This window comes from Myotis nattereri (genome assembly GCF_964212035.1).
Source record: "Myotis nattereri genome assembly, chromosome: 18".
Lineage (NCBI taxonomy): Eukaryota > Metazoa > Chordata > Mammalia > Chiroptera > Vespertilionidae > Myotis > Myotis nattereri.
In genome coordinates this window covers 6,128,088-6,152,853 of record NC_138093.1, presented here as the reverse complement: position 1 = coordinate 6,152,853, position 24,766 = coordinate 6,128,088, and the positions used below count along the sequence as shown (strand labels likewise).

The 24,766-nt window shown below is 42.9% G+C and overlaps 1 protein-coding gene across 1 annotated transcript; it reads left to right on the top strand.

The window, feature by feature from the left end:
- Positions 1 to 466: 466 nt before the first annotated feature.
- On the top strand, positions 467 to 21,718 carry SLC16A4 (solute carrier family 16 member 4; the record flags this gene model as incomplete). Its single annotated transcript, XM_081112530.1, has 8 exons — positions 467 to 550; positions 6,339 to 6,471; positions 7,147 to 7,290; positions 7,452 to 7,613; positions 8,764 to 9,282; positions 10,857 to 11,068; positions 12,102 to 12,195; positions 20,562 to 21,718. 8 exons carry the CDS (start codon positions 467 to 469, stop codon positions 20,684 to 20,686), a joined length of 1,473 nt encoding a protein of 490 aa, XP_080968656.1. The 3' UTR covers positions 20,687 to 21,718.
- Positions 21,719 to 24,766: the final 3,048 nt, after the last annotated feature.

The window sequence follows — 24,766 nt, the reverse complement described above, 5'->3', positions numbered from 1 at the left end:
TTTGAAATAAACTGAGTGGTCATCAGTGCCAAACTGGTGACAAGAGATTTCTCTGCAGTGGCTTCGAAATCCCTCAAATCACAGCCTATCGTTAGCTTCTCTTCCTTCTCCCATGATTCTGCCTGGATCGTGATTATAGAAAAAAACAGGGACCAGGCAGCCTTTAACACGTGACTAGGACATGCTTCAGATGTCAAGCCCTGTGAGCGGCCAGCGGAAGCCAGGAAGCAGCCTGCAGGACGGTCCCAAAGATGTACGAAGTCCTGCTTGCGTTTTGGAGGTTAAAATTAGTCTATAAACAACTTTAGGAACAAGAGGAAATCATCTATTTTTAAAGAGTTGGGCTAAAATACAATTACAGTACAAGTGGTTTTATACCGCAGTGAAAAGTGAAGTTTGAAAGTTTAGGTCTGTTTCTTGTCAACTGAATCAACTCCGTCTTGGGTTTGTCCCAGGGACCTGCGCCATGCTGAGGGCAGGGAAGGCCCCACCCTACACCCAGGCCCTGGATGGAGGTTGGGGATGGATGATTGTGCTTCACTTCTTCCTGGTAAGGATTTCCTTTCCCTCCTCCCGCCTGCAAGGCGGCCTCCGGAGGCCGAGATCCCTTATGAAAGCCTTGGCATTTGAATGGAAAGGGGGCAGAGCCAGGCCAGTGGTTGCTCAAGTCAGCCAGCCGTCCACAATGGGCCCAGGGTGAAACCGTTCACCTTGAGCAAAAGCAAAAGCCTTCCCATCTGGTCTCGTCCTCCTCCTCCCTCCCATCCCTGCACCACAGAACGCTCGTCACCACCAACAGTTCTGCCCTGGCTACACGAGGTAGTTCTGGGGACAAGCACACATTGAACCACCCCGGAAGCAGCACTGGCAGGGGCTAAAGCGTTTTTGCGTGGGGTCCGCACTCAGCCCAGCGTAGACTAACTGCTGGCAGCGACGTCCTTCACTCACAGGGGACGGGGACATTTCCTCCGTCCTGCCTGCTGCTGGCTTCCAGCCTTCCCCACCAGCCACACGTGAGCTAGAATCAGCCCCTGTGTGTTTCTGATGTCTGGAGAGGGAAGGACACAAGATTCTGAACCGGAGCCTGTTTTTTCTCCTTCATCCGTAAGCCAACTGGACTGGGCACTTGCTTCTTAATGATCTTCTCTCTCCCTCTTCCTGATTTGAAAGCACGGCCATTAGAATATCGGCCATTAGAATATCGGTGAGTCCTATCACAGCTAAGCCCCAAACAACCCTACGGATGGGCGCTAGCTCCACAGCTCCTCGTGTCCCCAAATCAGTTTACTCACAGACACCCCTTCCTTCCCAACCCTCCCTCCTCCCACAGCCCTACAGCTCAGGCCTCCTCCCTGGTGACAGAGAAGGGAAAGCAGGAGCAGAGGTCTCAGCCAGGACTTGTGTAATACAGTCCCTAACCAGACGGCCATTGGTGACACATCAGCCTCATTACCAAAGAACGTGGAATCTCAATGTTACTAGGAACTATGCTAAGGTCTGAGAGCCCTTCCCATGGCTGGGCCACCTCCCCATATACAGGCTGGGCAGGATGGCACTGCTGGTGAGGGTCTGTCCGGTTCTGCTCCCTTTCTCCCCAATAACCACCCTGCTTTGCCTACATTACCCTCAGGACAGGAAGCTACTTAACCAATGTAGTTGCTGATAAGAAAATTGCCTCATAACCAGATTAATAAACAATGTCCTGCTTTTGGGGGGCAGGGGCGGGTGGGTGTGATGCTGCTTATAAAAGCACTAGAGGCTGGGCACAGGAAATTCATGCGCAGGTACAGTCCCTAGGCCTGGCCTGAGGTCAGGGCCATCTTCCCCGGCTGCCTGCAGCTGGCCCCGCCCCCCACCCAGGTTCCGTTCCCAGTTCGCCATTGAGCGATTGGAGCCTGCTGGCTGGGGAAAGGGACCAAGAGGTGGTCAGTGCGCCTCTTAGTGACTGGTCGAGTGGTCATTCTGGTTCTTCTGCTGTTAGGGTCAATTTGCATATTACCCTTTCATTCTATAGGATAAGATATACTAGGTCCCAAAATGTTAACAAGGAACATTAACAAGCTAATTTCCTGCAGTCGGAGGTCAGTTAGACGCCTGCCTTGGTGACTGCATGCATCACAAGTACTTTTCTACAACAGATGAGCTCCTGAGGAGGTGAGGGGAAACGCCACCCACGACATGTTCTCTGGGAGCTCCTGACTTTTAAAAAAGGACCCATTCTAAGCTGCCACACTTCACATATTGGCATGACTGCCAATATTCAGTCTGCCTCACTGGGCTGGATGTTTCCTGAGGACAGGGACCATGTTTGCTCACTACTGTAAGCCCAGACCCTATAACGAGCCTGGAACATAGTAGGCACGTAATAACTACCTGTTGGTGAGTGGATGGACTGACTGATGGGCAGACTTCTGACTAAACAAGGTGGTAAATGCTGAAGTTGTAGAGATGGGCAGGGGACTTGTATGACACGTTAAGAATCTTGGTTTTTATCTTGAGGCTCTGAGAGCTAGTTAAAAAAAGGAAGAAATGAAGCAGGAGTGATGGGATCAGATCTGCATGCCAGGAAAATGGCTCGGGCTGCAGGTGGAGAGGGACTGCTGGGGGCTAGGCCTGGCGGCTGGGGCATCCATTGGAGGGATGTTGCAATGATCCAGGTGGAAACACAGTAAGGCCCTAAGTTCTGGAGCAGCAATGGGAACGGAGAGAATCCAGATCTGAGCTATACTGAGGAGGTAGACCTGTAAGCCTTGCAGAGTAACTGCAGTTCTGAGAGTCAGAATCCTGGGTTGTCTCGGGCAACTGGAGGCTGATAGATGCCATGCGGTGAGCTGGGGGGCGAGGGGAGGGAGGGAATCTGTGGATGGTGTGGATGGACTGACTTTGGACAGTCTGAGGGGCGTGCGGCAGTCCATGTGCATGTGGAGCACGGGGTCTGCACCCTGAAATTTGTGAGTCACCAGCATCGGTGGTGGCTGGAACAATGAGACGGGTGAGTCCAAATGCCAGGGAGAGGGCAGAGCAACCAAGAGCAATTAGTCCTGGGGGAATGGAGACCTAGGGAACTGGTGGAGTTGCCCACAGAGGAAACAGAAGCAGTCAGAAGTCAGCGGTCCAGGCATGCAGCGCCCCCTAAGCAAAGGCAGAAATGTCCAGAGGAGCAGAAGCTGCTGAGAAGTCGGATGCCGTAGAAATGACGAAGGGCTGTTAGTGTAGCCACAGGGAAGTCTCTGATAACCTCGATAAGAGCCGGCACAAAGGGTGCCGGGACAGAGGAAGTGCAGATAACCCAACAGACTATTCTTTGTCTGTGAAGGTCAGGAAGAGCAAGGGGATGCTAGAGGGGAATCTAAGGTAGAGGAAACTTGCTATTAAACAATAATTTCTGACAAAGCCTGATGCTCTTTATTCAAAAGGGGCCCCTGTGGCTGACCCAGCCCCATGACAATATTCTAATTAAAATGATCTGGATGAGAAAGTTCTTATGGGGGGGGAGGGGCGGGCCCTTAAAGATAAAAAGGAAATAACGGTGCTGGATCAGCCACAGGAAAATTTCAAAGGCTTTTGTTTTGGGGTGAGCCCATTGACGACGTCTGGCCGGACTCGGACAGGACTAAAACCCAGCCACCTTGGTCCAAAGCATGGGATGAAATCCAGATTTGTCTAATCCGCTTAACAAAGCAGAAATCCAGGCTTGGGGAAAAGACTTTTAATATCTGAGTCCAAAGAAAAAGAGGCGTGCTCTCCCTCTAGGGAGCACACCCTTACCATTCCCTTCCTCTTCTTCCCCCACAGGCATGCACCTCCTAAACTCTAAAGGACCCCATGGGACTTGCCCAGTGAGCCATGGGCAGCTCGTCCTGGACAAACCCTCTGAACTTGTCCACAAGGCCCCCTTTTCTCGGACTCCACAGTGAGCCAAAGCAGCCCAGCTGGGCCCATTTCCCCGCCTAACCTCTCCTCTTTGTCTTCTGTCCTAGGCCTGTCCTTGTTTCACTGTTCCCAGCTTTCATAAACATTCTCTCGGTGAGGGGGAGGGGCTGGGGGAGAGAACAGAAACAAAGTTGGAAGGTTACAAGATAAGGAAGGGAGGCAGGGTAGACGCAAAGGCTGACCTTGGCTTTGTTGATATCCTCCGGGAAAGACGCAGGCTCAGTGATTAAATACAAGTCATAGCCACTTGCTTTGCCCAGACGTCAAAGACGGACCAGAGCGGCCAGGTTCCGAACTGGAGACCAGTAGCTAGCCAAATGCAGGATGCAGGGGCCAGCACCCTTTAGATGCCAGCACAGAACCCGTGGTTAAAGAGGAAGGATGTTTTCCAGAATGATGCCACGGTGTCCTTGCTCATGATGGCGCAATCACCACTCTGTATATTGAACCAACGGAAACAAGTCTGGGTCGTTCGAGACTCTTGCATGTTCTGTAGCCCCACTTCCTGATAGAAATCCCTCTGGGTGCATGCTGATGACAAACTGTCCTAATGAGGGCCTGATAAAATGGTTTTCACTTTTAAATATAGAGCCCTGGCATCCATAGCATTGTTCACTGTAAATAATGAAAAAGCAGTAGCTTCCATCAAGTTAAAATGGGAAAGATCTATTAAGGGACCTCCTTACCAACCCCAACTTTTGCAACCTCAGAGCACCACCTCTGGTTCTTAGTCCCTTTCTCCAGACAGGAGAGAATATATTTCTGAAAAAGGAGTCTAACTGGGGATGGAGAAGGTCTTGATTCTCCAGCAGGCAGGGGTTAAGGGAACGAAGGGGCAGGCTCTGACTCAGCGGAGTGGGTAGACGGTGGCAATAAAAGGGAAATGAGAAGGAAAAGTGGGCCTGGGACAAGAGGAGACTTTCGTTTTGGATGAGTTGACATGAGTTAGTATGGTAGACAGTCATATGAATGAGTTTGAAACGCTTGAAAAATATTAATGGTTAAAGATAATAAAATCATAGTTAATAATTTGAGTATTAAGTGCTACTCAATGGTCCCTGAATTGATGGCTTGACTTAATGATTGTTCAACTTTTCGATGGTGCAAAAGTGATAAATTCCATGAGATATTCAATGCTTTATTGTAAAATTGTCTGTTGGATGATTCTACCCAACTGTAGGCTATTGTAAGTGTTCTGAGCATCTCTGACGTAGGCTATGCAATAATGTTCAGCAGGTTAGGTGTATGAAATGCATTTACAACCAAGAATATTTTCAAATCATGATGAGTTTATCGGGGTGTAACCCCAGCATAAGTTGAGAAACATCTGTATTAAGTACTTTACCAGAACTTTCTCAATCTTCACAGTCCTGTGAGCTAGCTAACACTGACTTCATCTCCACTATGCAAAAGAGGAACCTTAACTTCTGTAAAATATAAAATGTACAAAGCTTAACTCCCCGCCCCCAGCTGGATTCTTATTTCAGAAATAGTTTGCCCAAGGTCACACCCCCAGTAGGAAGCTGAGCCAGGACTCAGGCCAAGGAGGCTGACTGTGCAGACCAGTACTTAACTACTACACCAGTGGTTCTCAACCTGTGGGTCGAGAACAATGAAAATACATCCTGCATATCAGATATTTACATTACGATTCATAACAGTAGCAAAATTACAGTTATGAAGTAGCAACGAAAATCATTTTATGGTTGGGGGTCACGAGTAACTGTATGAAAGGGTCGCGGCATTAGGAAGGTTGAGAACCACTGGTCTAGGGGCATATATACTAGCACTCCACAGAAAGAAACCTGACCTCCAAGGAGAGCGCCTCCTAGCGGGCATGTGACCCAACCAGGTGACCTGGTTTACTCTTGTCCTGGCACAATTAACAGTGCTCCCTTTTGCTCTCAAAAGTGTCTCAATTTGGATAAATTACTATATGGTCACTCTACTTATATATCAGGTGATGAATGGTACTTAGCTCAAGAGCAGAGTTAAAGCAAAGCTAACCCAGGAACTGATAGGAGCAATTCATCTTTTGGACCAACACAGCATTTCTCACAAAGGTAACTGGACTCGGCTGTGCTTAACAGATGCTAATGTCATAGAACAGTAGAGGAGGGGTTGATCTGGGTTCAAATCTCAACCCCAGCACGCCCCTCTTCAGCAATTTCCTTAAACCTCAATTTCCTGGTCACTAATACAACGGTGACACACCTAATCCACAGCCTTGTGATGATTCAAGGGGATACTCATGTAAAGTGCTTAGAGAAGCTCTTAGGGGATGACCACCCCATAAAATATAAAATGTATGAATGGTAAGTGCTGGCGAGCTGGGGAATCGGAACCCCGAGCAGCTGTAACCCCTCCGTTGCACCCTGACTTGGACTCTGTCTGCTTTCATTTAGGTCAACATGTTTGTTTTGGGGATGACCAAGACTTTTGCAATTTTCTTTGTGGTTTTTCAAGAAGAATTTGAAGGCACCTCAGAGCAAACTAGTTGGATTGGCTCCATCATGTCATCACTCAGCTTTTCTGCAGGTATGAGGCCCAGGGATAAGGTCGCTGTCCAAGGAGCGGGCCCAGAGGGCGATTCTGGGAACAAGCATGAGGCGCTGCGACACTCAGGGTCATTATTAATACGGACAGCCGAGAAAAGGACAAACCTGCAGTGTTTAGCCTCCACCTGACTTGGTGAAATTGGAAAAATTAGAGTTCAGACAAAGAAAGTGGGAGTCCAGGGTCCAACTACTTAACTGCATTTCTCACGCCGTGTTTCTTTCCAGTGCCTTTCCCTAGGTTCAGGGAGCCACCGTCAGCTGGGAAGTCAGACCTCGGAGTTCTGACCTGATCACCTAACCTTTTGCAAAACAATTGGGAACCAATTCCTTTTCCTGCAGTTCTATTTGGAGCCTAGCGTGGTGCAGAGGTTAAGGAGCAAACTTGTTCTAGTCACAGGCCACAGACGCACTCACTGTGTGGAGGTTTTGCAATGCATTTTCAGTAAGCTTCACCTCCAAACCTGCTTATTTATAATTTTTTCCTTAAAAAACAAAGCGAACAGTGTGGGACTGGGACTGGTAAAGCCCAACGCAGATACCTCTGTGAAGGACACACAAGACCCTGAAGCGTTTTCCTAAAGCTGCTCATTTCAACCGACGCCAGGGTAAGGGACGCCAAGCATTCACCTAGTACCAGCTTTTCTTTCTCCCCAAGGCCCCCTGGTTGCCATTATCTGTGACGTCTTTGGCGAGAAGACTGCCTCTCTGCTTGGGGCCTTCCTCGTTTCTGGTGGATATGTGATCAGCAGCTGGGCCACGAGCATCCCCTTTCTTTGTGTGACTATGGGAGTTTTACCAGGTGAGTCCACTGTAAAAAGGTTAGAAAAAAAGGAACTAGGACCCTCCCTCTTACTGGCCACGTGTCCAAAAGGCCTAGTTTCATGATCTTGGTCCAGAATATCCATCTGGTACAAGGCACCTCATGTAAGTGATTCCAAACTATTATGGTTTTCTTTTTAGGTTTGGGTTCTGCTTTCCTGTACCAAGGAGCAATGGTGGTAATGAGCAAATACTTCAAAAAACGATTAGGGCTTTCTACAGCTATTGCCCGTTCAGGGATGGGACTGACATTTCTCTTGGCACCTTTTGCAAAAGTCCTGATAGATCTGTATGACTGGACAGGTGAGTCATTCTAAGTGTCTGACCTATCAACTATGCAAGATTTCAAGTTCAGTTTTTCCCCTTGATGACTGGAGGTGAAGATGTTTGGAGCAAGAGTAGAAATGATTTCTAAAGAATCATGCCCCTTCTCCTTGGGGAATACACAGCAGCGAGATCTTGAACTACTTGCAGGCTCTGCCAGCCACACCAGCAGCTCTGCGTTCAGCCCAGGGTCCTGTCTGGGGCACAGAGCTCCTCTGTGAGCTGTGAAACACCCTGCAGGGACAGCAATATCCCTGGAGAGATAAGGGCACATTCTCCTTCCACCATTAAAGAATTCTTTCCAAATTCTCCCTTTAAGAAAAAAATCTGCATAAAACATGCCTCCTCCATTGGACTCACTAAACCAGAACCAAAAAAAAAAAAAAAAAAGGGTAAAAAGATTATGTTCCTTAATACGTAATCTTTTACACAAATGAATGAGAATCATTCACTTCACAATTTTCTTTGTGCCTTACAGAAAATATCTGTATTAAATCACCTTACATTACTGGAAACATGATATGCACATATGTATGTATATGTCTACTTCTAGAGAAACAGACATAAATTCACAGAGCAGTTGTGCAGGAGTCTCATGAACAGGCCCAGCTGACAAACGCGCGACAGGATGGCGGGCCCTGTGGCCAGCCCTGTCTCTGGGAGCAACACACACACCTCAGCCTCAGTCAGGCCACGCGGAAATCCAGACCTACCTACTCGGCCTCAGAGGCGAAACTGGCACCTGCCTTCTTTCAAAATTTATACCCACTTCAGAACATTTCAAGTCCCTCTTCAAAACACCACGTAATTTTCTAACATCTGAAATAGCTCCCCCGGCTCCTCCAAGAAAACCCTTATTCTCTTTTCCTTTAGCACAAATAACTCTCCTTCCGTGCCAGCTTTCGGTATCCTATCTGCAAAAGGCCACCGTTTCCCAAGGATACAGCAGTGTGTATGGTAACAGTCATCAGATTTCATTACTTCCAGTTAAAATCAGGAGACAAAGTACCTCAAGGAATTATCTCGCTATGACTATTTAGCAACACTATGAATATTCTGAGCCTGAGAACAGGGCATTATGAAATGAAAGGGGTAATTTTTAAGAACTTCAAGATTTCTCTCTATTTAGGTGCCCTTATGTTATTTGGAGCTATCATACTGAACTTGGTGCCTTCGAGTATGCTCTTGAGAGCCATCCACAGCACAAGCGGGCGCAACTCTGATGGGAAAGATGAAGGTAGCAGCCTGCCTGCAAGCGGTCCGGAGGCAGGGTGCGGGACGGACACGTCACACTGCAGCGAGACGCCGGAGTTCCCCATCAGGGACCGGGCTATGCAGGAGGTGGGACAAGCCGGTACAGGTTTCATAGACTCACAACACCAAAACGAGGAGGTCGACGATGGGCCAAGCAGGAACGGGCTGTTCCTAACACCTAAAGACGCACGTTTCCAGCCAAAGGCTACTTTGTGGAGCTGTAAACAAAACCTCTGTGATATTTCTCTTTTAAAGAACCCTTTCTTCTGCATATTTACCTGGTCTCTTCTCTTCAGTCAGCTGGCGTATTTGATCCCTACCTTCCACCTGGTAGCCAGAGCCAAAACACTGGGGATCGACATGATGGACGCCTCCTACCTCGTTTCTGTAGCTGGTGAGAAACCCTACTGCAACCTCACACTCCAACAAGCAAACAGAAAGTCTTGTTAGTTTTTCATAGGTGTCTGACACAGTAGACATTAGGTATTTGTTGGAAAAAACAGTATTTTTAAAAGCTGGTGCTTAGTGGCAACCACCACTTGAGGAGCAAAAGAAATTCCAGGCAGACAGCATCGTGCACTGGTTGAAAGGTTTCATTCTGGAGCTGGACTTCCCGGGCTCAAGTTTTTGCTCTGTATTTCCGAGCTGTATGACCTTGGGCAGGTTATGTGCTTTCTCTGTGCCTCAATGTCCTCACCTGTAATATAGGGATAATAGTACCTACCTACCCTGATAAGGTTATGAGGACTGAACAAGTCATGTATGAGAGGTTTAAGATTGTGCCTGGCCCATTGTAAGCATGCAATCATGTTCTACTAATATTTGTAGCTAAGCATTTTCCACTTGGACTCATAGTAAGACATATATATGCCTGTTGAGGCTAGTCACTAACGGACTGACTAATTTTTAAAAACTGAGAAGGGACGAAATGGAACTGGTTATCTCCAGTTATCTGGAAAGTCTCGGTAGCTCACAGCGACTTTCCTCTGCAAGACTATTTACCACGCCTTACAAAACTGACTGCACTCCGCCTCCAACTGCAAAGGTACTCTCAAATAAAATATATGTACACACACACACAAAAGATACATAGCTCAACAGACGTTCTCACTTAAGTGTCTAGTAGTATCAATGTAGATGAGATTAGGGCTATATAATGGAACAAAAGAACATAACAAACTCAGTATGTATCCTGGGAAATAACTGTAAAAATACAGAAATGGTAGTATTCTGTATTTTTATTTCTTTTTAATGTGTGTGTGTGGAGCAATTTATGTTTGAACTGTAGGAAGGATTTGAAGCATAAAACCACCACAGCTCATGCTACTGTTGGGGAAAATCTCTTGGTATTTAACCACTACATTAGCTTCTAACAGGATAAAGGTTAAGAATTTCTGTTATGAAATTAAGCGAAATTGTGGTTCTTACATTTTGTTCAAGTTACATCATAGGTCATGTTCAAAATATCTCCCATTTCCAGACTTCCTACAAATTTTCAAGTTAAGCATAACCACCTCTGGAGAAGGACTTAATTTTCAAATCCTCATATGTAATTATAAAAGAGTCCCAACACCTCCTTTTTCTTTTTGTAAACATAAGGCTTTATTATTTATACTCATCACCCACCCTCTGACTTTCCTGGACACAAACCGGAGGCCCACTAGTCTTGACAAACTCACACTTCCTTTTTGAGGAAGGGTCCCTGAGCCCGGGGTCCTCTGTAACCAGGGACTCCCAGCTCAGTGGTATGAACTTTCTGGTAATTTATTAGATGTATCTGGAGTACTTACTAGTAAGTAAATGATATCACCTACTGATAGGCAAATGAAACCGTTTTTTTTCTCGTGTGTCCTAGCCTAAGGATGAAGTCTTATTACTTCGGAAAAGATGCCTTAGGCATTTACATTCTTCAAAAGGGCTGGGAAAAATGGAATTAGGATTTCATAAGACCTTTCAAACTACTTCTAGGTATCACTGAGGCAGCCAGTCAGATTCTCTCTGGATGGATTGCCGATCAAAACTGGACCAGCAAGTACCATTACCACAAGTCTTACCTCGCACTCTGCGGCATCACTAACCTGCTTGCTCCGTTAGCCACCACCTTCCCACTACTGATGACCTATACCGTCGTCTTTGCCATTTTCTCTGGTGGTTACCTGGCATTGATACTTCCTGTTATGGTGAGTAGACACACTCATTAACATTGTTAAACCATTTAGTAAAAGCAAGGATGAATAATAATGTTGCCCAAAGAGAAGACATATTTTGTATTAATTTTATGATTACAAAACATCACAGCCAAGGCCGCAGAAACCCTGTAGCTATATCCTAATCCTGTTACTCATCTTTCCTCGGGGGTTGGAATGATGGGAGGACTGTCCACATGAAACAGGAAAGAAATGGAAACCAATAATAAGGGACCAGCAGGATTCCATTTTGCCGATCAGTTTCCCAGATCAGGTTTCTGTTCACTTCTCCCCTTCAGTTCCAGAAACTTCTTTGGCTCCCTCTAAAACACAACCCTGAAGAGTTCCTGAGAGAAAAGGGCCTTCCTGCCCAGTGTGGCTTCTCTCTTGTTGAGAGAAGCTCTGTATTTCAACAGGGGCACTTAAACTCTTCTCCATTTTTACCCCCAATCGACTTCAAGTCCTGGGCCCAAGTGGAGCTGACATACAAACTTCTGGGTTCTCCTTGGCACCAAGTCCCCATGCGCCGGAACACCATCCCTGGGCGAGTTCTGGCTCACGGCCATATTAGCCTAAATGCTGCTGGAAATACACGAGGCTTAGGCAAAAGCCAAACTTTCTAAAGCTGAGTCAACTCCACATAATGTCTGATTGCTTACAAACCAATGGTTGGTACTCAACTCAGGTGGATTCAAGAATCCCACTGTCAGCTAGATTGTAAATATTATTTCCTAACAGAGAAGAGCAGCGAGGTTCAGGGAAAAACGTACCCCTGAACCACCAAAAAGACCTAAGAAACAAAAACCAATGTTCCTTACTCATAAAGGGGAAACACTGCCTGCCTCGCGAAACTTCTGGTCCCTATTTGCCTCAGCTCTTTCACAATTCAGAGCACAAGGCCACCCAAATCACCCCAGGAGTCAACGGTTCAGTTTGAGATGACAAACAGTATTTGTCCCCTCGTAGGCACAGGTCTCCACAGAATCTCACCCTCTATCTGGCTGACAGTGAATTCTAATCCCTACAGGTTGACCTGTCTGGGAATTCTGCAGTACACAGGTTTATGGGACTTGCCAGTTTCTTCGCTGGGATAGCTGTCCTTTCTGGACCACCGATAGCAGGTAACAGTTTAGCCATGTTCTGAGCAAATGAAAGAAAATGCCGGCCCGTGATTAACAGGAACATGTAATGACAACATCCGGTTAACAGAAACTGATGATATCTGTGCTGTTCCCGTACGAACCCTCACAGGCCATCGCCAGTCCAGGAGAATCTGAGGGTTAATTTAACAGAGCGCATTAAGAAGTTCTTACAGCCTCTTGGGCGTCTTAAAGCAGAGATTGTATGTATGTCTACTTGTCTGGGAAGACAATACAGTTTTATCGAATTTTCAAAGACCTAGGATGCTTAAAAGAAAAAGAACCACTACCATTTTTACCTGAACAGGAGTCACTTTTATAGGGCTTGACACTGCAAGCCTGACCCTTCTGCTCTTCTCAACATTTCTTATTTTTTTAAAATATATTTCAGAGAGGAAGGGAGAGGGAGATAGGAACATCAATGATGAGAGAGAATCACTGATTGGCTGCCTACTGCACACCCCCCAGGCATGTGCCCTTGACCAGAATCAAACCCAAGACCCTTCAGTCTCCAGGCCGACGCTCTATCCACTGAGCCAAACTAGCTAGGGCTCAACATCTCTGAGGTCAAAGGGGGATGGAGGCCCTTCACTTTGTGTCTGTACCAAAGGTGGGAGGATATTGGGCCTAAAGACAAGAATCTCTGTGGAGAGGCTGTGTGGGACCGCTGGTGAACAGTAAATACAAGTACAGTACAATTTGGGGAGTTCTGATCATGTAAGTTAGCTTTAGGACTGAAGTGTGTTGTTTTACTCACTTTCTACCTAACTGGACATTTAATCCAAGACTATTAAAGGACTAACTACTTATAGGGAACAGACTTCAGTATTTTCCAAACTATAGTTCTCAATATATTGGAATGGGGAAATTACTACAGCATTTCCAAACACCCACAAAAAGGGATTCAACTTAAAACCTACGTTTGCCTCCTTCAGTCCTGAAGTGAGGCAGAAAAAGGGTCTGAGCTTGCCCACTATCATTCTTAAAATTGGTACAAATATACAACCAAACCCTTATTTGCACGTATGGACACACATCTTCCCGTGTTGTCCAACTCAGTCTATGCTTCATACCTGGAGAGCAGGCTGGGATTTAAGAGTCAAGCCAGAATCGTTCTATAGGGACTAGTAAGAGAAAACCAAACACCAGAGACACCTGGCAGAACTACTCTATGGCCAGGCCCCGGGCAGTGAGGTACAGAAAACAGAGCCCAAGTACAGTTTGCTCATGCATCTCTTTCCATCTTGACCCCTTTTCACTGGGTCCAATGATGCCTGGAACTCTCAGCCTGTCAGGCCAAAGGCATAGGGCGGTAACCAATTCCAGTGCACAGCGCATCTCATGCAACTGAGAAAGGCAAGGAACTACAACGTGTTTAGAGATTTTACATTCCAGCTTTTGTACACATCTTAAAATATTCAAAGAGGTCCGTATATGAGAGACGAGGCATGTTTGTGAGGACCGCTACCTGAAAAGGAAAAGCTGCAGATGTGTGTGTGTGTGTGTGTGTGTGTGTGTGTGTGTCTTGAAATCAATTTCTTGGGTCGTGATCTTTTCATTTATCTTTGAATGAAAAAGGATGGACTACAACAGAGCAGATTAGAAAACAGGGCATCCCTTTATTGTGAAACTTTTATTTTACACACACATACCTATGTATTTTAAGTATATGTGATGTAAAGTACATTTCTTACTATCAGTGAATAATAAAAAAAAAATTTACGAGTCTTTTATTACCCAAAGTCCACAATGCCCCAGCTCTATATGTCAGCGGAAAGGAAACTCATGATACAATTTCTACCTGCTAATTCTGAGCATGTTATTTAGGCACCTATAAATTTTATGAGTTCTGGGGGGAAAAAAGTCGAAGAAAGTGTTAAGGCTGCTGCTGAAAGCCTAGGTATAGATTTTTTGGTCTGACTCTCACTGACCGCATGCAGCACTGCCCACTCAGTGGGAGGGAGAAACTTCAGCCAGTCTTTGTCTGTGAGATGACAGAGGACTTGACAAAGGCCATTAGCTTTGTTCCTAAATTCTGACTCCAACAGCAACTACCAAAGAAACATCAGAAATGCTGCCTTAAAGATTCACTCAGTTCTCAACAGGACTGGGCAGTTCCATTACTGTCTTTAGCTTTAAATAAATCAACAGGCTTTCTGGTTACAAAATATTAAATTCTCAACCAAGCTTAGATCTTCAAATTGTACGAGATTCTCATTCTTTTTACTTACCTGTTAGATCTGTTATTACCAAATCGCAGAAGTTGAAATCCTATAAAAAATTACTGGCATTTTAAATTAGAAATGTAGCAAACAGTAAAACTTTCCACAGTAATCCTCAGTCAAATGCTAGTTAATACTGGTTACATCAGTTATCTGAACAATATTTTTCTCTTTCCTGTGTGGAAATGAAAAAGAAAAGCAAGTTAGTCATATACAGCATATTTTCATAAAACACAGAAGGGGGGCGGATAAAAAACCCATAAGAATCATACCTGAGTTTGTTATGTAATCAAACTTACATAACAAAAACACACTTTTTTCTTTTAAAAATGTAAATAGAGCATTTGGCAAAAAATAAAATAAATTATTTATACACCTTTAAAACCATGATTATGATAATATAGTAGCAACAAAATTCTTTATCAAATCTTTGCTGAAACTCACTGATAGGGACTGAAAAGGATAGAAGTTTAAAATTACTCCCTAACAACACACCTCCTCCACAAGCCACCCCACTGCCCACTGCACCCATACAGCCCATCCCTCCTGTTCCTTTACAATACTCAGTGACAAATTCATAGTTAATAATGTGGCCTGTTCCCGATTAGGCCAGCTCTAGGGGGTGTTCTCACCTAGGGTGATCAGCAGAACGACATATAGGTCAAATGTCATCACTTATCCAAACCCAACTACTGTTTTTGCTGGCTGCTGGCCTCCAGATCTACATGCTGGCACCAAGATGGAAGCTTGGGAAGTTGTGGGAAAATGAAAAGCACTGCTATTTTAAAACATTTTATTTCTAGTAGACCCTGTTAACAAAAGTAGACCTTCAGACGGCAATATAAATACAAAAATAGTGCCTTGGGCAAAAAAAAAAGCAAGTATATAATCATATTCTCCAACATACTAGTTAAATGTAAGCTGCTTATGTGAAATTCCTAATCTTCTATCCAAAGGCATTTGATGTGTGAGCTCAAAATGTTAAAGGCTCAGTTTCACGTAAAAATAAAACCAGGGCCCATATTGGCTGACTATAAAACAGAACTGAATATAATTTCCCTCTCTGCCATATACCCCCCATTCCCAACTGATGAGTGTACATACTATGCTAATATATATTTATATCAATCCCAATTATCTTCTGAAAACTCCTTTAAAATACCAGAAACAATGATTTGATAGCTCAGTATTCATTCAATAATTACCAAGCCCCTTATTAGCACAGCTCTCTGCCAGTTGTTCCGTGGGATACAGAGAAGACAATCTTTTCTTAATGCTCCTCCATCGCTCACTGAGTAATAGCACATACACGGACAGGACTCAATACTAAAACCAGCAACCTGGAACCTCTAACACTGAGAATTAATAGAACGTGCATTCTTCTTCCACTTCATTAACAGAAAATTTAGGTAAGCCATGTCTCCATTTTCTTACCTTTAAATGAAGATTTTCTAAGCTGTGGTATAAAAAGAATGGCCGTAAATTATACTAGAGCTTCACTCAATCCAGAGGGTACTTCACAAAAGTGTTTGTTGTTTTTATCAACGAACTCGAGGAAAGCTATTTCTAAGACCAAATAATTATAAGTCGATTGTACGCCAGCACAAGTTCAAGTTAACTAGTTCCTAAAGGAGAAATACATCTCTCCGCATATAAACCTAACCAATGGACACAGGCAACAGGGGAGTGAGGGCATGAGTGGGGGGTTTATGGGGGGCTAAGGACACATATGTAATACCTTAATCAATAAAGAAATTAAAAGTGGAAAAAAGACAGAAAAAAGAAATACCTCTCTCTCATACTATTATTTGCTTACTTCACAGCTCATCAAAAATACCATGGAGTGAAATTGCACTAACTCTTCATCTGTGTTTTATAAGAAAAGATAGTGGCTAGATGAAAATTCATCCAAGTTTGCCTCTGTCCCACTAACACAGATAAGTTCACCTCCTCATGAAATAATAGGTCATGTTCTAATTATGTCTCTTCCTTCCTCACTTCGGATACAATATTAAACAAACATTACGCCCAGTCCTCACTCCACCTGTTATCAAGCACATGCTCCACATACATCAGTCATCTTGGCCTATCGGCTGGGAATTTCTCCATGGCCTGAAACTGTATTTGAAAAACAAACAAACAAACAAAACAACTCAACCTTTTGGTCTGCTATAAGTCCCTGGAGAGTGGGAGGAAGTGGGGGCAAGTGAGAGAGCAGAGCAAGGTTCTCTGTCCTCTAAACCCTGAGGGATGTATTATAACCTCAAGAGGCAAAGGAAAACCATGTAAATTATCTCTTTATCCAGTGATGCCCCCACAAACAATGCCCATGCAATTTTATTTTGATTCAGTATTTCCAGGATTGATGACTCCCTACAAAAATATTAAAAAAAAAAAAAAATCCAAATAGCTCTTTAGTGTGGTTTAAAAAGAGGAGGGGGGTTAGTCCTTCCCTTGCAAACATATTCCTTTGCAAGGCCAAGGATTTAAGCTTCAAAATCCTAACACAAACCACAATCTTTTTAGTAAAACCCACAGCACAGAGCCAATGCCCAAAGCTCACCCAATAAATCTTACTGCAAGTTTCCATCATAAGGCGTTTGGAGAATTCTGGTCTTAAAAGACACTGAGGTTGAAATTTGCTAAACCACATTTCCCAAGATTACTGAAAATATCTATGTATTTTCCCATCATGGCACTGATAGAAAATACGGTATATACCCAGAGTAAAACAGCAAGGCTGCTAACCGCCAGCCAGCAGCTCCGGTGGCCTGGGGATGAGATCCCTGTCTTGGACCCTTGGAAGCTGGCCCCTGTGCTGCAGCCCATCAGCTGCAAGTTCTGGTTCAACACCGCTAGTCTCTTACAGAATTCTCAGCCACTAACTTGAACTAGCATCAAGGAACTTTGGAATTAAGGACTTTCTGGGTATATTTCAAGTTTTCACAAGGTGACCAACAGTAAACCTAATAGTACTAATCCTAATAAAAAAGAGTCATAACTGAGCTCAATCAAGTTCTAAGATATTAAGGTCTGAATATTTTTTTTAAAATATATTTTATTGATTTTTTACAGAGAGGAAGGGAGAGAGAGATAGAGAGTCAGAAACATCGATGAGCGAGAAACATCGATCAGCTGCCTCCTGCACATCTCCCACTGGGGACGTGCCCACAACCCAGGCACATGCCCTTGACCGGAATCGAACCCGGGACCTTCCAGTCCGCAGGCTGACGCTCTATCCACTGAGCCAAACCGGTTTCGGCAGGTCTGAATACTTTTAATACAGGTTGTTAAACTCATCTTTAAACATGTATGGCTTAACCCATAACATTATGTTAAATAGTTTTAAAATGCTGACATTTTATTAAATGAATTTAAAATCCTAGATTACAAATCAAACTTGACATATTATTCTAATCCCTTTTGTGTTCACTGTAAGAAACTGGTTTACAAAGCTAACGAAGGAAGCTGAGCCCTATCTTCTTAGTTGTTTTAAATGATCATAGGAAACATTATTAGACGTTCCTGCCCAAAACGTGGGTTACAGAGCTATAGATGAAGTGATCTGGAGAACAAGTTTTTGTGCCTGAGAATCAACTGGGCACCAACCAGGATGAAGTACCCTTGCGGGGAACCAATGAGCGACTAACATGCATCTCAGGCGTCTGGAGACACTGAGGATGTGCTCACAGGGGACTGCAGCTTGGGAAGTTGCTGGCGTACCTCAGGGGTGGCTACACACATGGAGTGGACACACAGACACACACACTTTGCTGAATTGTGGATGGTACCTAATCATGACTTTCTCTGCTACGGCCACAAATGAACCCAGACTTTTGAATGTCAACTATGTGTGTGTTTCCATTTAAAACAGAGTGGCTTTTGAACTACCAACAATAATTTCTTTTAAAAATATATACTTAGAAGTATTAAAGTGGTAGGGTTAAAAGTACACTATTATACAGCTTTTTTATACTATTCTTTAAAAAGTACAGAGATCTGATAAAATCTGACCAATTATACAGCGTTTTTATTTTTCAGTGGTGGGGAAAGGCTAATTATTCCAACCAAATAGAGTGTGTGTGTGTATGTGTGGGGGGAGGAAGGGGGAACCAAGTTCTGAATTTAACTTACCTAGCAGCCACTTAAAGCTAAGCTGATTATGACAACTAATACTTTCATAGATAATAAATCAATAATGCATCCTACATTTCACCTCATATTTGCTATTATAAATAGACTCCTAAAAGTAAATACTCACTGCACATTATAATCCTACTGAATGGCAATTGGGTCATAGAGATAAGATAAAAAAACACATATACTAACATCTCAATTATCAAGTATAAAGAGAAAAAACAGATTTAAGACAAATTATTTCATTAATCTTTAATGTTTCTAAAGCAACATTCTGACTTTCAATGTGTGTATGTGGGTGAAATTAAAGGCTTATAAGCATTTTCTCTGAAAATGTTTTAGGCCCTCTGGGAATTCTTAAAAAACAACTCATTTTCACTACTTTTAGCTGTGCTCTCCTGACCTTTAGCAACACTGTTTATCTCCATACCCAAGAATTTCTAGTCTTTCCCATAGTATTATTTCTAATACTGCTGTCTCATAATTCACAGGAGATATAGATATGCTGGTAAATTTGCTGTACTGGTGGGAATAAGGCAACAATGACCAGGGATAAAAGGGAGTGTGGTTGCTTTTCACACTCCCTCCTTCCTACAAATTTCTAGAAGTTGAGAGATTGGTCACCTATTTTTCAGGTATATAAAGGTCAATCACAATCAGCAAGGACTGGTCCTAGTAGGTTTCACCTACTCTTGCTTAACTCCAAAAAGCATCTGTGGTCACTGATCAAACAAGGAGTCAATAGGTAAAAAGCAACTTAAAGTCAGCTGAATTTAAGAGGCGATAAAACACTCCATCCATTCATTACATTACGAACAAGAAACATAACACGAATGAAAAATAACTAAAAACATTTTTAAAGTCTGTTTCAGAGCCAAACAAGAGAACAAAGAGGACAGGGTATACTCTACACTTCCAGTGAGAAATCATGTTCCAAGATATCAACAAAAATCAAGACACAACGTACATTCCATGAAGGCAGACTTCCATCTATTCTGTTCATGGGTATATCCCCAGTACCCAGAACTGTGCCAGGGTACAGCACCAACATTTTTTAAATAGATAATCAGAATAACAGCTTTAACTCTCTAAGTTCTTTTGGATTTTAAATATAAAAGCCACAATGTAAGTGTGCATTTAAAAACATAAAATGCATACAATCTCTAGAAAAGGGGCTGTCAAGTGTGGTCAGTGGACTCCCCAGAGGTCCTGAGACCTTTTTAGGAAGTCTGTGAGGTCAAAACTGTTTTTTGTTTTTTTAAGGGGTTTCACTTAAGTTCTAGTATGTGCCATTAGCCTAAGGATTTCGAGGACCCCTCCCCATTCATGCTTTGAAAGAGCATGTCAGGGAGAATTTCAGCCATCATTTAACTCACTTGACCAAATAGTCAGTTCCTTTTCATATGCTCTCAGGGTGTCCTGAACCTTCCCTTCATAGCCCTTATCACTTGCAATTTATGTGGTTAACACCTAACCCCCCACTAAACCGTACAGTCTGTGAGGGCCAGGACCAAGTCTCTTTTGGGTCATTATTGTACCCTCAACCCCTAGCACACTGCTGGGAACAGTAAATACTCAAACATTTGTTTGGGGGGTGTGGGAGGGGGGAGGATCAGTTCTCTTACTTTTTTTCTTTGGAAAACATTAGGAATTTACAATTGTTTTCTTTGTAAGAATGGTGCCTTCTAATAAGATCCATCAGACAATGAAATGGTAGGTGTTCCTAATTTTCTCCAACTTCTAAGATCGGAGATGAGGTCTGGGACCGCAGTGACTGTCTCCCTGGGTTGAGTCCCTAAATCAAGTGAAACTGATGCAAGTAACTCCACCACTAGAAATAAGACAGGTACGGAGCTAGACTCACTTTCCCATAGGTCACAATGCAGACTGGTTAAGTACATGAGGTTCTTTTCTTCTAGAAAAGTTCATGGCTGAGAATGACTAACGGGAAGGTTTGCTTAGCTAACAGAAACCATTCCTTCCTTCCAGGCTGGTTATATGACTACACCCAGACATACGCAGGCTCCTTCTACTTCTCTGGCACGTGCTTCCTCCTCTCTTCACTTTCCCTTTCCTTTGTGCCACTGGCTGAGAGATGGAAAAGCAGAGTCTGACTGGAAGGAGAGAGGACTGCAATCAAGTGCAAGCTTAACAAAAGAAAAGCATTAGAAACAAAAGAAAACTTACAGGAATACGTTACCGGACCCAAAATTTCAGAAGAACAGTTTCCTCATTTGTAAAATAAGAAGGCAAAACAAATAGTTTTTAAGGTTCCCTTTTCCTTTGCCATTCCTAAGAATGAATTGGTGGTAAGAGAGGGGTAGTAGCAACTGAAAGCATGCCATTTGTTAGTACTTAATAGGTTATCATTTTAATCAGTTAAAGCAGCCACCTTAGTTATTAAATGAAAATCAGAATGTAACTGTAATAATAACCAAACTCTCAATTGTGCATGGTAATTCAGTCAATAAAATAAGTGAAGGCAGAAAACCATTTTCCTTAATTTAAGGTATTAAATATATCCACTGGTTGACTAGAACTCTGGAATCTGAATATTAAGACTTTATTTAGTGATTGTAATATTATATACGCCCCAAAAGTTTATCTTTGCTTATTGATTAGAGGTATTTTTTGTTTTCTTTGCATTATTTTGTTTCTTAAATTTTCTTTGATAAACATGTATTGCTATGTAATTAAAAAATGTTAAAAAAATACCCTTTATTTCAAGATCATTTGAATAGTATTCCTGCCCATCCAAACAATACTATTTTTTCCCTACATCTAATTACCTAAAATATTCAAGCTAATTATCTAGATGTTTCTTTAGACCTACAAGTTTTATATGAAAGTTGAATAGGTGGCATTTAATGGGAGATATCCTTAAACTAAAAGATTCTTCTTACATATGGAAAATTATGTTAACTAATTAACAATGCCACTCAGACTAAGAAATTACATGTCAATAGCCACTTAGACTAATAAATTACATGTCAATAGCCACTAAGACTAAGAAATTACCTGTCAATGAGAGCCCTTCTTTACTTGGCGATTTTCAGAAGGAAAAAAACACCTAGAGTTCTCAGTAACACCAATCTCCTTTAACATCTCCTTCAGAATGCTCCTTTAAACTATTACTGTTGTCATTGTTATTATTATAACATCTTTCCGTTCTTTTTTGCTTTAAAATAGCTACTGATTCCCTACAGAGAAAAATCCTAAACTGAAAGCCTGGTTTTAGCTCCAAAGTGTCACACCTTCTCTCACTCCCTGTGGACACCTTTGTGCAAGGTTTGCTACCAGCTCCAATCCTACAGGCTCATGTATCCTTCCCAATCTGATTCACTCAAAGGCCACCTCCTCTGAAAAACTTCCTTGGCATTAAAGCATTCTCTCACCTGGAACGCCATCTAAATTTTAACAGAGTTCTATGTGAGCTTACATGTCAACCATCTCCATCGGTCTGAAAGATCAACCAGGTGGATAATGTTTTATTCATCTTTGCATTCCCCAAGGCCCAGCATAAACTTTGGACCAAATTAATCTGGGTTCAAATCTCAGTTATCTTAAAAATAGTAGTTGGCCCTATTTAAAATGCATAGGGTTTACCTTTAAATGTAAATATCTAACTTTTTTTCATTTGATACATATTCTTTAAAAAACCAGAAACTCCACTCCTCTCACATACACGAACAGCAAATATAGTTAATATTAAATCTCAGCTCTGCCACTTGTTACCAGGTGACCTGATAAGTTCCTCCACCTCTCTAAGTCCCAATTTCCTCCTCTGTGAACCAGGATGTCACCAACCTACAGGTATATATTGTGCGGATTAAGGGAACATATACTTGTACCAAGCCAAAAAACCCCACATATACAGTAGATTCTAATTTCCTTTATATTATCAAAAGAGAAGATAAAAGAAATCAATAAATTACTAAAAACCACTTTCCTCCGTGCCCCTTTCCCTTTTAAGCAATAATTGTTTTCAAAAGAGCCTCTACCCAGGGTAACTCTGCTTTCCTCCTATGACAGCAGACTGCACATTTTACGCAGGATCAACTAAAGGACTCCTAGCTGAATTCTGATTTATGAATCTTATGCAACAGAGCCGTTTTTCATCCTGCTCAAAGGGAACAGACCCCCTAAACCTGGGTGGTGTGGACTAAGAAAAATCTGAATAATATGTAGACTAATTATTCATTGTAGTTAACTCATGATGTTCCTGTTAGTTTACTACTTTTCTTGGACAATAGTATAAGATGTCGACACACTTCTAAGAATCCGTAATCTGGAAATGCTACTGCAAATCTGTATAGGGTTTCAAGAAAAGCAAAATAGTATATTGATTTCCAGTCTTGTCCCTCAAGAGATCCCTAGGGGACAAAAAGGAAAACAAATATTAGACTTTGGTTATGCCAGTGTGTTTGGAGTGGTAGACTGGTGAATAACTTTATTTCAACATCTAATACACACTAGTCACTGAGATAGGTACATTATATATATTGTCTTACTTAATCTTCAGCAGGTACTAAAATGCCCATTTTACAAATGAATAAGTGGATCAATAAAGTACACACCCAGTAAGTGGTGGAGTCACAATTCAAACACACGGACACAAAACCCAATGCTTTTGTTAGGGGCAGAAACAGAATAGTGGGGGCTAGGTATAGTTATAAGAAATATTAATCACGCTCCCTTAATTGTGATCGTTCTGTTCTGATTAAAGAAAGCACATTCTAATCTGGCTGGGAGTTGTATGCCCTGGGCCCTGGGAGTTAACCTTTCAATGCGGTCCATTCTCCTTATCCTTATCCAAGAACTTCCTGGCCTCGTGGAAAGGTTAACAGTCTTGTTGCTGAAACAATGGCCTTTGCAACCTCCAGCATTGCCTGTAATCGGTAACCATTTTACCCATTCTGATTCCTTTTGCCTACTTCCCCATGCCTGTAATACCCATGTATTCCTTTTGCATACATTCTTATTCCTCTTACCTACTTTGCCATGTAATCTTTGTCCTTCTACACAATATAAGCAGCTGGTTCATGGGGGGGGGGGAGGGGGAGGGCAGAGCAGAATTTCATGCATGACCTGCTGCTCTCCCATGCTGCCAGCAGTATTGGAATAAACACTCATATATGATTCAACGCTGCTCTGCTTAACTGGCTCAAGTAGAGACAGGCAGCCCGTACCCATTTCTTGTCCGGTTTCACTTTCTTTCCTCTCTAGATCACCCTGGCTTCTGGGCATTACTGTGAGTTTATGAAGCTAATTTAATCGAAATCAGTTATCTTTTAATAAATTTGTTCTAACTCAAATTGTTAGGGGCAAAAATAGAATACTAGGGACTAGCTATGGTTATGGGAAATATTAACCTTACTCTGTTAACCATGATTGCCTTGTGTTGGTTAAAGAAAGGGCATTCTGACCTGGCTGGGAGCTGTATGCCCCCAGGGCCTGGGAGTCAACCTTGGAACCATTCTCATTGGGATCGGCCTATTGTCGGCCTATTGTGGTGGGAAGATTAATAACCTTGTTGCCCCAACAATGGAGTCCCACCCTAGCCTGCTACTTCCCCATGCCTGTGGCCCCTACTTCCCCATGTAATCCTTGTCCTGCCCTATATAAGCAGCTGGCTTATGGGGGTTTGCAGAGCAGATTTTTGTTGATGACCTACTTGTTCTCCCATACTGCCAGCAGTAAACGCTCATATATGATTCAACCCAGTCTCTGCTTAACTGGCTCAATGCCATACCATCACTGTTAAAGAATTTTCTATATACTGGTAGGTCATTAAATACTATTTCTAATACTAACCTATACTTTACAGTACTTTTAAATTTAAGTTCTTTCCCACCTATCACCTCATCATCATGTCAATCCTGTGAGGAAGCTGGAAATGTATCGTTATTTCTATGTTATAAATAAGGAACAAAAACAAATGAAAACCAAGTCATTTGCATAAAGTCCTGGACAGAGCCAATTCTGAAACCAGTGCTCGTTAGATCATGGCCCTTGGTTTTTGTTCTTTAATGATTCTCTAGTTTAAAATTCAACAAAAGCAACAATTATACTGACGTGGACTAGTGGTAATTTTGTGATCTTTTCAAACAATCTAGGCATTGTGGATGAAAGGGGCCACATGCTAACCTAATAAACTCAGGGGAGGCCTGCATGGCAGTCTTGCAAACTCAGAC